We start from the raw sequence: 14,275 nt of genomic DNA, 5'->3' as shown, positions 1-14,275 counted from the left end.
CGAATGGAGTGTAAGATCTCTTCCGTTGGAGGGCTTCCCCGAAACTGACACACGAACTATTTAGTTACCGTGTCTGAAACGTTTCAATTAATTGAGTTGCTTGTTAGCAGCTTCAAATTTTTGGAGAATTGAATAGCAGAGTCCCGTTGTAACGCGTTGCGATTAGGCAATCGATAAGTGGGGGTCAGGCAATTGATTTGTCGGGTCAGGCAATTGATTTGTCGGGTCAGGCAATTGATTTGTCGGGGGGCATGCAATTGATTTGTCGGGGGGCAGGCATTCAGCAAACCAGGTCGGGCATTCGACGCACCGAGTCGGGCAATTCATTCGCCTGGTCAGGCAATCTACTCGATAGGTCAGGCAATTGACGTGTCAGATCGACGTCGGTGTGACGATTGAGATATTTCCAGACAAACCATGCCAATTGTATTTTGCCTGACCGGGATAAAACGATCCTGCGAGGTAGAGTTCAGCGAATCAACGAACGAGCGTGCCCTAATATTTGATCGGGTATTTTTGGAGCAATCGTACTACGTTGTATCTATTTTTTTTTTTAATTTTGCTTCCAAATGGGATCGAGGTTCTTGCTCCTGCTCCCCTTTCAGCCGTGGACCGATTGAGATTTTTATTCGTAATGAAAAAGGGGCGGGCGGCTGTCTCGTAGCTGGATCGATTCGCGGGAATTAATTTTCTCCAGCAGAGCGGCTGGTAATTGTTAACGAAAATTTACCCTTTCTCGGCCATCGACCCGACCAATTGTTTCGTTTCGTGGATTCGTTTCCCAGGCAAACGAATTTTTGTCGTGTTCGATATATTATGACACACCCTGTACATACATCGCTATGTCTTGTCCACCTAGTATATGAATTTCACTACTTACCTGCAGAAGAGGCACCTACAACATAGGCAGACTTTTTACATCCAGGTGACTAGTTCTTAACAAAGTCGTTTCTTCAGCAACTTCTTCATCAATGTTTCATTTTATCGATAAATTATTATTTCTTTCACTGAAAAATTACATCAATTCACACGGAACATTTTTGGACGAATATTTCATTGATATCAAGAGTATTTCGGTTAGCAGTGATAATACACGGTGTCTGGTTCGTCTTGAATGTCCTTTATATAATCGTTATTAACTTGATCTATAAAAACATAACAATTCATATATAATGTAACAAACAGTGAACGCGCGATATGCCCAGCTTTCGGACGACACAGGGACACTCGGCCGGTTACAGAGTATTGAGACGAGACTTGCAACGATCTACGGATGGTATAGATCACAAAATGAAATTGCGCGTCAGCAACGATTCTCGATCATGGATTCTCACAATATTATCCCTCCAAAATATACTTCAAAGCATGCTAAGATTTCATCGACGCTGAGAACATTTTTATGTACACAGTAATGCTCGGATTAGTGATCACTGTCCGAACCGTTAAACCGGGGTGTGTATGTCTTTCTAAAATTAGCTGAATACACACACAAGTGAAACGAAGAAAGAAATCGTTGTCCTAATCCGAGACTTACAGTGTCCAGAAACACGTAACAAATAGAAAATACAGAGGTACACAATAAATGCTCGCCAAGTGATTCCGTAAGTGTACCAAAATCCTTGTTATTTGTATCCACATCGAGAACCGTCGCGTCAGAGTACAGAAACGCCCTCGTTCGAGGGTGATGATCGAGACGAGCGATTGTAAATAAGTACAGTCTTGTGATTTCAGGGAATGAACGAACACAACGATTTTGGATCGCAATGATCCACAGGGCTGCTGTTGTTGCTATCCTGAATGGTATAAACCGACGCGTCAGTCTCTGGCGACACACGAATACCGGACCGAGGTGATCGTGTATCGCGTTAGTTTCGGGGTACGGTCCTTCGAGCTCCGTTCGATACATTTATCCCCATTTGTCGAACTATTGGATCCTCTCCGGGCATCGGAAGCGCAGGCTTGGTCTTCAACGATCGCCTGATCTCCCGTAGTATTCTCGAGGAAAACGTCGATCGACCTCGGGGTCGCCTCCGATCGGCTCGGCTTCTCCTCGGAACGATGCCTGAAATAGAAAAATGAGATAATTACGGTAATGCCTCGGTATTAGTCCATCTGTGAAATTTCATCGATAGCCACGATTCGTGATCTCCTGTTTGTCAAGCAGTTGGAACTAGGGACCCGGTCGATTTTCGAGGAATTACAGTAATACTTCGCTACTTGTCCATCTGTGAAAGTTTATTGGTGGAGTGACACTAGAGACAGTAGATACCTTATCCCCTGTATGTATGTTTCCGACATTAATTGGAGATTGTGGTTAAGATTTAACGAGGTAGTACCATAGACGTTTCGAGCCACAAGATTGATAGTCTGTAACGTCGTGATCCGATTTCCAAATAATTGTCCGAAATAAGTGGATCGTACCCTTTAACAGGATCGATAGTACGGGACCAATGGAGCTCGGTACAACTGGGTTTATTGTTAGTTCCAAAGGTCTTTGCAATCGGCTTAACCTCACAAGAGAGGAATAATTAGAATACATCCCCCGGTATTTTTCTTCAAGAAATGTGAGAATTGAGAATCTCCGAAGATCTTCTTGGAATATACGATCCATACTGCGACACCCCCCATCCCTCAACGGTTTTCTCTTGATCCACGGTTAGGGCAGACATTGTCGGTAAACGGTGCACGTTAAATCCGCGCGCCCCCATAAAGCCAGTCTCACCGAACTTCTTTCGCTGTCTAACGATTTATCGTCGACCTTTACGGCCGGCCCTCGCAAGATAATCCGCGTCACGCGAAAAACCTTGATGCACGGCCGTGCACAGAGGCCACGGAGCCTCGTTCAAAGTCGAACGGAGGGACGACGTTAACGGGATTTATCGTCGGGCGATGGCAAGCCGACGTCGTTCCACGCTGGAAAATTCCGCGTGTTCCAATTTGTACCGGTTAAGGACGTGATCCATATTTTTATGGGGGCACCTGTAATCCCGATCTAGCATATTCTATCAGACCTGTTTGCCATTCATGCACCCTTAAATTTCCATAACTCAGATCGTTTTCTAAAAGAACAGCTGATACCATTGAAATATAGGACAAAACAGACCTAGCATTTGTAAACTAAAAAGAAGTGCATTTGTAGGAGATCGGATGGGACGGGCGGTCTGCGGAGACGTTTCTCCCAGGCGCTTGGGTTTTTGGTAAAGACCGCTAGGTGGCGAGTTTTCTCGCAAGCGATAGTTGCAGCCTTTGGCTACTTAAGGGACTCCGCCGAGGAGCAACCCAGGCGTCTGGGGGGTAGGGGTCGTCTACCGTCAGCCCCACTGACGAGTCTTGGTAGACGATTCCCGAGACGAAACGCTGTATTTTTGATCCGCCTACACATTAAATCCTGTAACCTTTCGATTCCTATATGATATAGGGCCAAACAGAAGGTGGCTCCTGTAGCTGTCTATGGGACCTCAAGGATGTCCCAAGATTCCAGCCCAATTAGCTACCATCTAACTTCACTGTAGTTCCCTAACCCAGTTCTAACTTCCTACATCCTTTCACATCCAGAAGCCACCGATCGCCAGTGACCTCAACCGAAGTCTTGTACTCTGATAGCTAAGCAACCTATCTTTGCACCTGAGGTATACGAGAACCTACCCTTTGTGTCACTTCTCAGCGTCAACGGTGTTCAGCGGGATGATCTCGTTGATCTTCCCATCACCAGGTGTCTCTTCATCCTTCTTCGGCTCCTCCATGAAGAGGGTTCTGTAGAGGAACGATGACAGTAGAGCGCCACCGACCGGTCCGAACCAATAGATCCAATGATGGGACCATTCATTGTTCCATAGAGCCGGGGCAAACGACCTGGCTGGATTTAAGCTGCATCCGGTGTACGGGCCAATCGCGGTTGCCAACGCGGCAACAGTAAAGCCGAACTTTATCGGAATCGAGTCCTTGTTGTCCTTGTTCTTTTTGTCCCAGATTGCACACGCGACCAGCATCAGTATCCCTGTGCCTATACCCTCCAATAGTAGGCCCTGCATCACCGAGAGTTCATTGTGCAGATTGTTCACGCAGAACATATTCCCGCCGTCGGGACCTGCCGCCATCAGATGCACCGTTGGTGTGACCACCTGGAACGTGAAAATTTCGGTTCTGTAAGTAGGGGTCACTTTGACTGACAAGTATACATCGTGAACGGTCCGGTTCCGATTCGGACAAAACTTTGTGGGCTTGAAGAATGGCCAAAAATAGAAGATACGTATTCTTTTTTAGCGAGAGTAACCCAAGTTTTTAAAGGGTGAAACGACCAAAGTTCGACCCCTACGGAACTAACTCGGAAACGGTTAAAGATAGAATAAATTTGTTTGACAAAAATTAAATGGTTTTTTACAGATTGGACAACAATCCGATAGTTAGTAAAAAATTTTCTAGGTATATAACAAAAAAGGTTGCATTTGTTACTGCATGAAAATTCTATTTTTGAGCTTGGGAGAAAGTTACCCTTGACTGAGTTAAGGTTACCCTAACTTATGGTCCCTTCAAAGATGTTCGGATACATCTACAGTGGTCATCTTCAGTCCACGTTTATCCACTTATCTGAAGCTCCAGATCCAATTAGACTTAGTGATTTTCATCGACTCTAGATTGTTCGTTCGAGTCACCGTACAGATGGGTCTAGCTCGCCAAAGACAACATGTTTGTACATCGACGAACGGTTTCGCAAGCCCCCTGCCTCGTCATGAATAACGTGTTCATGAATCAGCGATTAGGCCAGGGGTCTTGAACCATCGATAAAACGATACGGGGGCAAAGTTCCGATTACATTAAGACCGTATTATCGGATAGTAGCGAGCCAAGGTTGACCTTCGTGCGTTTTGTGCGGTCCTTCGTCTCAAATGGGGACTGCCTAGTGCAGTTCATGATTCTCTGGGGACACCCACCTTCAGCATCCCGAATCCCATTACCCCTCCGAGTATCTGAGCCAGAAGGTAGCACAAGCCATCCGCGATGGATTTCTTCCCGAGGATGATCGCTCCGACCGTGATCGCAGGATTAACGTGAGCGTCGCTGATGTGTCCAATGCTCTGCAAGCATCGTCGTAAATCGAATGTAAATACATAGATCTAATCGATCTAATCGAAGATCCAATGTTTACGCGAGTCTTATCGCGGGATACGACGCCACGAAGACGCCAGCACCTACGAGGGTCATTATCGCGGACGAATTGGTAATCGAGCGAGAACGGGCCGATCGGAAATTTAATTAGCGTCGCGGCCCCGACCTTCTCTGCCCGTTTGCGTCGACGACGATTAATTCAATCGGGCCACGATAAATACAACGAACATACATGTTGATAACAACCGCGTAACATCGTCCTCGTCGTCGTTCGACCCTGATCGACGACAAATGCTCCCTAACCAACTTACCTGGATCACGATCATCACCGCCAGACCGAAGGTGAGCGCGATCTGCAGGTGGGATGGCACCACTCCCATAGAGTTCACACAACCCATGCATCCCGTGAACACCAGTATCGAAGTACCCAGTATCTCTGCCAGGCTCGGAATAAGAATTTTCTTTAACTCCCATGTACCGCCATCCAACAGCTTCTTGAAGCCTGTAACACAGGGGAACGTGAAAATATCCTGTAGAAATTCTGTCAGGCACTCCGTCAAAGTTAGAATCACCAAATTGGAGGACCCTGATTTTGGTCCTACCATAAGTGATGTTGGGTCATCCCATGCGAAGAAGTTTACCACGTAGGAAACTTCACCTCGAGGACAGTATTCTTTAACTGTAGGATGTTCTGTCGGGTACTCTGTCGAAGTTAAATAGATTTCCCCAGAAGAATTTATAGAAAAAATTGTAACATTAACGGGTGCCTTGAAAACGAGGGGAAGTACTCGTCACAAGAATTAATATAAAAAATTGTAGAATTCACAGGGGTACCTTGAAATCGATTGAAAATGAGGGAAAAGACCACGTGGGTCGCATGGGCTCTACAGGACGATTCAAAATTGACGCCACTGAATATGTAAGCCTCTGTATCACTCGTTACACCGGAAATAGAGATCCATCAGAGTAAGATAGTCCTCGAGAAGGAGGATACCGTTGAAAATTTTCGTGACGGTAATTTTGAACCTCCCTGTAGCCTCCATCCTCCTACCACTACAAGACAGTTAAAAATTGTCGCGATGGAACTTCTAAGCCCTCCCTACACCACTCGTCGCACTGTACTCGTAACAAGAGATCCGTCCGAATACATTTTCGTGACGTTAGTTTTGAATCGTCCTGTAGCCTCCGTCGTCCCATTCCAGAACAACACGACGGTAGATCGAAGATCGCGGGTACGCAGGCTCGTGGTGAGTCGCGCTTCCCACGTGAAACCTCGAGGACCGCGTACATCCTCCGAAGAAGGCACCACTTACTACGGACCATAAAGTCCTCTTACCATAATCTCGAGGCATTCTGCTAGAAATTCGACGGATCGACACCACTGAACGTGCACGCTGAACCACTTCCAACGACGGAGTAAACCACCAGAAGGAACGTATTTGGATCACAGGCTCGATACGCGAAGGCCGTGCACACCGCTCACGTTGTTCAGACGCGACTATCCGTGGAACCAATTAGCCTCCTCTATTAATATCAGAGAGAGAACGGTGGTTCATCTCCTAGATAGGCAACAATACGCACAGATACCGACTTCCTGCCTCTTAATCTTATCGTCCTGAGACAATCCGGGGACCCCACGCTTGGTGGGGGAGGACTTTGTCTATAACACAAGCTGATCAGAGGGAAACAAGTAGCTTCCAAAGGTACAGGTACATCCGATACGAGGTTAAACAGAGCTATCGGACAGAGTTTAATCTTCGGCCACTCAGTTCCCGCGTGACTGTAGATTCTTATTTTTAGAAGTTATTGTCATCGGGTATGTCGGACCGTGTGCCGGGTCGATGAGTAGTCTGAACCCTCCGAGTCACCGATGAAGAGAGATTTTGGGGTTAGGTCAGTGACGAGCGTGATGATTCGCCGTTGACGATTTAGAGGTTAGGTCAGTCACGTTGAAATTGGCGGGATTCGCCATGTGGTCACACGTCGAACTTCCACGCAGGGCTTTGTGGTGTCTTTAAGTAGTTAGCTGTTTACCACCCTGTTCTAACCTATATTTTACACGAAATATTCACGTGGATCACACGAACCTCACGGGACTTTCTCCAGCGTCCACGAGGTGGGGACATTTTCGCGAGGAATTGCTGGAATCGCCTTCGACGAACATTAGTCTCGACTCTTGCGAGATATTGATCCTGACACACTAAGGCCCACGTGAACTCGTTTCGCCGGGATAGAGGCCAAACGAGTTTTCGGTCAGGGTCGTTGCAGTCGAGTCGATCAGAACATATGCTCGATTGTTTATACAATGACGTTAAGTATCTTCGAGAAGATTCTGTCACCAGGACTGATGGTCGATACCCTGTGGGTCACAAGTACATCACCAATTGTCCCTTTAAGGCTCAGACCCTTAAATCGTCATTTTAAAATTATGAGTCTAATATATATGTTGTATCTTGTTATTTTGAACGATCTTTGAGTCACGTGATCGAATCCACATTTATTGTACAAGAATAATTCTCTAATTTCTTTTTTCAAATGTTCGGTTTAAAGTGAAAATGTCTCCCCAAACGTGACGATAAATATGGCGTCGAATCCAAATTTACTGTAGAAAAACAATTGACGATTCAATAGGAGGAAATATGTAATTATAGGATTTCTAAAACCGATAAAAATTGTTCCGTTTATACAGGGTTTTAATAAAATTAATCCGGACCACAATAGAACAAAAAATTCTGTAAATGTTCATACTTCCATGAAGATATTGAGAACACATGTTAATAAATGATGACGTCATCGAAGAGTATTCCTAACATCGATGAACATTTTTTTCCTTTATACAGGGTGTTAATAAAAATGTGAGACATATGGACCACTGTGCTCTATTTGCATTTTCCAAGTGTACGTGATCGTGCGCGCGCGCGCGCGCTAAAAGTAATCAGCGATGCACGGCTCATTCCGTGAGTGCACCGTGATCGATGCGCTCGCGTATCGGAGTCCAATCCGCTGGCCGGCTGATGAAAATATCCATATCCGTGGAAATTGGCTCCCGCCGTGGACGTCGTCTATATCCACGATTTCGTTATCTGCGATTATTGACGATCCAGGGTACGGTGGAAACGTGGAACAATCTCACCGACGACTCGATATTACCCTCGCCGGATCCATCGGTACACGCCCCTTCGTAATTGCTACCCAGGTGAAGCGTTGTAATCTCGAATTCCGTGTTTTATTTTAAGAAAACTCGTTTTTCAACTTCGTCGAGATATTTTTCGTAATAGAGGATAATCGAGAATCTTTTTCAAGAATTTTTTCAGCGAATTAGTCTCCTACAATAAATTTGGATTCGACGGTATATTTATCGCAAAGTTTTGTAAGAAATTACCTTTTTTCATCGATACACGCGACTCAAACATCGTTCAGGGCCCGAATTCTGGGCGACCCCTATCAAAAAGGGATCATCAATCACTCGAGGCTCGAGTTACATCAGATTGACAGGGTGGATTAATCGGCCCACCCCGTTATAAACAACAACAAACGGTCCACTTAGCAGCCTAGATACACTACAATCTTGTTCCGTTGTTTTGCTTTCCCCTTCCATTTTTCCATGAACCAGAGCTGCGATCGCGGCGGAATAAAAACGTTGCGACGCGAGTTTCCGAGGTTACGCAACACTTGCACGGGATCCTGTTATAGAGGGGATCGTAGAGTATCGCGTGGATCGTGAAACTTCGATCAGAAAGGAACGTCGGACAACATTTCCACGTGCGGATAATTAGAAAACAAACTGGCGCGCACATGGTCACATTTGCATTCGGTTTTATCACCGTTGTTTTCCCGTTTTTTCCTTCGCGATGTTGCTTCCTAATTTCCTGTTTTACGACTACCGTCGTAATTTTACGGTATTTTACACGGTAATGGTAATTGTCGACCGAGTCATCGAGCATTATCTATGCTGAATCCATCGGTTTACTCGTTTTTTCGTACAGGAAGTCCATTTCGATTAGGACACTGCATATCAAAACGACGAAGATTTCCGTATTGGTTCGTCAGTTATTTAACGAACAAACAAATTTATACATATTTGAGAAGGAAGTCGGAAAATTTTCAACGTTCGAACGGAATTTACATAGGGTGCCCCTTTTGTCTTGACTATTTAAAATAATATAATGAATGTATCGTTTATTATCAAAGTGACGTAAGTGTATTTTTTTCATTTGGTATTCATTCGTGAATAATTTATAAAAGTAATTTGTTCATAATTATTTGTAACCACCGGAACCGTATTATTGATTTCCTCGAAGTTGCAGTTACACCATTTTCAAAATAAACGGCTCGAATGATTGTTTTTGTCTTATTATAGATTTTAATCGATTTAAAAAATTTAAGTAATTTGTACTTCCTATTACGATAGGTATAAATCTTTGGGTTGTTCCACAGATTTCAGAATATTGGCCGAAATATAATTCTGGGCAAAGATAAATGGGACACCCTGCATAAATTATACAGGCCTTATGTAAAATAAGCATATTGGTATCATTACATGTACCACACCTAAATAGAAGTTTTGATACAATCTATTTTTAACCCTCAAAATAGAAACTTTAACCCTCGAATTTGATAGACAATGGAAAATGTTATCTTTGATCCTATGTGTACAGCACCGATAAAATAACGAGGCCAGTACTTTGTGATCGATGGAAAAGATCAATATTAGTTGTGTCAAGATCCAGTTCAAACATCTTATTTCATTAAAGTCGGGCTGTTTGTTCTGTGACGTCCATATCGAGGCAAAGGACGTTCGAGGTTGTCTGTACAATGAAGTCTGAAGTGTCTGGGTGTTTAACAATCAAGAGTTAATGAATAAATTGTTCGTTGGCTACTGATGTGTACTTACTAGTACTTAGGAGACAATGAGTCGTGTACAGGCCGTTTCAAAACTGACAATCAGATTTTACATCCGAACATTCTAGACTCACCTACTGTTTTGATTTGTCAATAAAATAGTAAGTCATTGTTAATTAAGATTATTATGACACTGGTTGTGTATAGTTTTATAAAATTAATTATGGTAAATGAAAATCGGCTACTAATCTCGATGATTGTATTGAGTTCAAGTTCATTTACACGAAAATTATTAATTAAATAATAATGTTTAACGATACGATATAGTATTATAAGGTTAAATGACAGAATACATCGAATCAGTTAAATTTTGTACAGTTAATAAGATCCAAATCACAAAACTTTTGCGTCGTTAATACATCAGGTTAAGGTATGTTACGTAGGTTAGGGGAACGGGAGAAAAGAAGGCTCTGATGTCCGTGAAACATTATGAAAACACTTTTTATCGGCAAAGATGACACAGCTGCGACAAACACGATTCGACAATAGACCGGTGGTATTTCTCTTCTTGTCGCGACAAAATACGGGAAACGACTATTTACTGTTTCAGGTGAAATTATCAATATCAGTTATCCAGAATAATTCCAATATGGCGGCGATACATTTCCTGATGTTGTGGTTAGTCAAAATGGCGGAGAATATTGGAATTAAATAATGAAAGCTAGCTGTTCCATTATTTCGAGACAAACACGAAAAGTTTCGCAACAAAACTATCTAATAAAAAATAAAATAATATAAAATCATAAATACATTTCCGATTTTGGGGTTGGTCAAAATAGCGATCAAATAATGAAACATTATTTATTCAATCATTCAAAACGAGTATGGAAAATTTCGTTGGAAAACTAACTAATAAAAAATAAAATAATCATAAAATAATGAAAAATAAAAATACAGTAAATAAATAACTGATATAAACAAAATTACCGAATATTATTCGGATAAAGAAAAGGTAATATTATTCGCATAATATGACGTAATATTATTATTCAGTTTCTCAGCTATTCCCCATTTCGCAAACTTTCCTCGTTGAGACTAAAACAACGGCTGCTAATCGATCAGACTTTCGACCCCTCATTATCGGCGCTCGATAAATCTGCGCTGTTTTGCGATCGATCGTGACGAACGTTAATCGACCATTGAAAGTCAACCGAATCGTTCATCCAAGAGATCTAGGTCGCCAACGTGTGAGATGATATCCTGATGAAAAATCATCGTGGTAAACGACGCTCGGTTAGTTGTTGGCATCACATCGGTTTTAAGGAAAAGCTTCCGCGTGAAATACGAGCGTGTGACGTGATAATGGGAACGCGCGATGACAGGGGACCCTCGAAGGCGAACGGGACAAATTATATGCCGCGCGGTTTTATCGGTGTAGCAGTTGGTCTCTCTCTCTCTCTCTCTCTCTCTCTCTCTCTCTCTCTCTCTCTCTCTCTCTCTCTCTCTCCTCGCTCTCTGACATTGTGTATACACACGACGCGATGGAATCGACGTTATCACTCGGTGGCGGGGTTAAATGATAACATTTGCTCTCTCGAGCGCAGTCCCGGCGGGCGTGTGGATTTCGTAAATTTCGGATTAGAACAGCTTTACACGGGCAATTACTGTGACACGAGGAAAAATCAAACCAAGACTTACGCTTGTCGATTGTCATTTGATACCTGGGTAATATATGCATATTTTAGGATATATTGATCAAAGGAGAGTTTCCACACTAGTCTATTGTGATTGTTAATGCTTTTTTACTAGTATAGTTTATTTTGTACTAGTTAGTATCTTTAACTAGACGTTACTCGAATGTCGTTTCGGTTCGTCGTTCTAGATCGTGATCTACTATCGAGGTAATACTGTACTCAGGATTCTGAATCAGAAGTAGAGTTCTTAGGCAGTATGTAACTATAATGACCTTGATTTATCGTCTATCTAGACGACGAATATGGTATCGAGGACACTATATTTACAGGAGTGTCTCGATACTAGTCCACTAGCCCTGGAACACTTTTTCTAAGCATTATTTTCTATTTCAAAGCCGTACTCTGAATTTACGTTACTTGGACATTTACGTTACCCTTTACAATCCAAGACCGCGAACTACTATCGAGGTAATGCTGTACTCATAAGCACAGTTCTTAGGTAGTATGTAACTCTAATGATTTGGATTCATGGACTAACTAGAGTCTAAATTCTAGACGACGAATATATTATCGAAGATACTATATTTACAGCAATGACTCGATACTAGTCCACTACTCCCCGAGCACCTTTTCTAATTACAATCCTTCTGTCTCCAACTGCTTTGAATTGGCATCACTTCAACATTGTTATGCTTTTAAATCCAAGATCACGAACTACTATCGAGGTAATACTGTACTTAGGCTGGACATCTGAACGCAGAGGTCTTATAATAAGTTATCAGCGTCTCAGAGAAAGTCCTAAAGGCCCTAGAAGTCCTGATTGATCATTAAAGAAACCGTAACTACAGTAACGTTTCGATACTAGTCCCTTTCTCAAATATCTTCCCTAATCAGTATTTCCTCATCTTCAGCTTCTGCTCCAAGTAAGGACACTTGAATACCGTTCACGATTCAAGACACCGATCTACCATCGAGGAAGTACCGTGCAATCATCGCAAGATCGATCAAAGAGTCGCGTTACACGAGAAAAGCCATTCTCTCGGTGAACCGCGTCCTTGCCTCCGCGCACGCAGCGTCATTGAAATTCCATTTTAAAAAATCACGCACTTCGACCGATGAATAATTAAACCTTCCACAGGAAACAAGCATCCGCGAGCTACACTTAACAAGCACATTTGCCCACGAGTCCGTTTTCCCTGGAATATTCATCAGATCGACGAACTCCCATAAAAGATAAAATTCATTGTACAACAAATTCCACAAAACGATGCAACTGTCGTTCACACGGTCGAAACGACCCAGATCGTACGATCAATCGTTCGAAAAATCATCTATGGAATTTCAATTCTCGATCCAAAACCGTCAAACCTCAAAACGTTAGCCTCCTGGACCTATCAACGACTGCTCCAAGACGATCTCCGACCGATCCATTGACCAGTCGCTAGCAATCATCCTCTTTTTTACGCCTCTGGTCACCGATTCACAAACAGGCCAGGTGTAACACGTGACGATAACGCGAAATGCATTTCCAGCGCGTGGTATTTACACAGGTAATCGACCACACGCGACGCATATTTGCTCTGTACCGATAGGCCTCTAGAACCGTGTCACCGTGACCACCTGTGGAGAAACACCTCCACGAGGATCGAGATCAATCGATGATCGCCGCGTTACCCTTCGATTCAACAGTTCCAGAAAAACCGTGATATTTCGGAGCCGATCTTCTTTAATTGTAGGTACTGTTCTCCAGCGACTCACCTGACCGTAAATCGTTGGAGGACATTGTAATTCGACGTACCACTCGCACTACACTGACGCGACCACGGTGTCGTGCTATACACACAGGGAGGGGATCGCGAGGAATAGATCCGCGCGGCCGTTCGGCACGACTGTTTCTGTGAACGGGTACGATCGTACGGAATTTATCGCGGCGGGGCACGTGGCGGCGACTCCGTTGATTCAAGCTCCTCCACCAGGCGCGTCGTCGTCACCAACAACTCCGTTACGGTTTATTTTCGATCCAGTGAATACCTCCCGGTCGCGTTTCGACTTCTAGTTACCGCAACAAAGTCGCTTGGTCCCTGTGCAATTCCATTTGTGAACGATGCACGGCCTGGTGAAGAAAGGAATCTGATGACTTAATTGTTCTATCCATGCCGTGTCGGTCACCGTCGCAGAAACTTCCGTCCACGACACGTCGGTCATCAGTGTCAACGACGTAAAAGTTCACGACGTGTCGGTCATATTGGTCGGAAAATTTTGGCGTCCTAGATCCTAGATCATGGTCTACTATCGGGGCAATACTGTAGTCAGACTTGAGGAGTGAACACGGAGTTACTAAGACCGCGTAATCATAGATCAAGATCATTACCTATCACCTAGACACCGGGAAAATATAACAGAAAAAATGTAAGTACAGTAGTGCTTCGATACTAGTCCCTTTCTGATCAGAGTTTTCCTATTCTAAGATTTTATTTCGAATGAGATTGCTTGAATTTTGTTAGAGTTCGTGATTAAGGGAAACGACATTTTGATAAATTCATTGCACGTGCTGATTCAACAATCGTCGACGGAGACCTTTGTCGGTTCTCTGAAATTCAAGGAACGACACTGGTTGTTAGAAGTAACTCCTG

At 43.5% G+C, this 14,275-nt stretch overlaps 1 protein-coding gene across 1 annotated transcript; it reads right to left on the bottom strand.

Annotated features, from left to right (window-relative positions):
- Positions 1 to 1,104: 1,104 nt before the first annotated feature.
- Positions 1,105 to 13,426, bottom strand: LOC107187391 (aquaporin-like). The gene is made up of 5 exons (XM_015575481.1): positions 13,401 to 13,426; positions 5,418 to 5,608; positions 4,932 to 5,075; positions 3,646 to 4,121; positions 1,105 to 2,062 (listed from the first exon to the last, which is right to left on the bottom strand). The coding sequence occupies exons 1-4, from the start codon at positions 13,423 to 13,425 to the stop codon at positions 3,654 to 3,656; spliced, it is 828 nt and encodes a 275-aa protein (XP_015430967.1). The 5' UTR covers position 13,426; the 3' UTR covers positions 1,105 to 2,062; positions 3,646 to 3,653.
- Positions 13,427 to 14,275: the final 849 nt, after the last annotated feature.

This window comes from Dufourea novaeangliae, unplaced genomic scaffold (assembly GCF_001272555.1).
Source record: "Dufourea novaeangliae isolate 0120121106 unplaced genomic scaffold, ASM127255v1 scaffold113, whole genome shotgun sequence".
In the NCBI taxonomy this organism is placed as follows: Eukaryota; Metazoa; Arthropoda; class Insecta; order Hymenoptera; family Halictidae; genus Dufourea; species Dufourea novaeangliae.
This window is presented reverse-complemented; position numbering and strand designations above follow the sequence as displayed.

Excerpts from the sequence above, each read along its gene's own strand:
- LOC107187391 (XM_015575481.1), bottom strand. The coding sequence starts at position 13,425 with ATGTCCTCCAACGATTTACGGTCAG. Across the intron at positions 5,609-13,400 it reads CTCCAACGATTTACGGTCAG|GCTTCAAGAAGCTGTTGGAT; the intron begins GTGAGTCGCTGG and ends CCTGTGTTACAG. Across the intron at positions 5,076-5,417 it reads CGGTGATGATCGTGATCCAG|AGCATTGGACACATCAGCGA; the intron begins GTAAGTTGGTTA and ends CGATGCTTGCAG.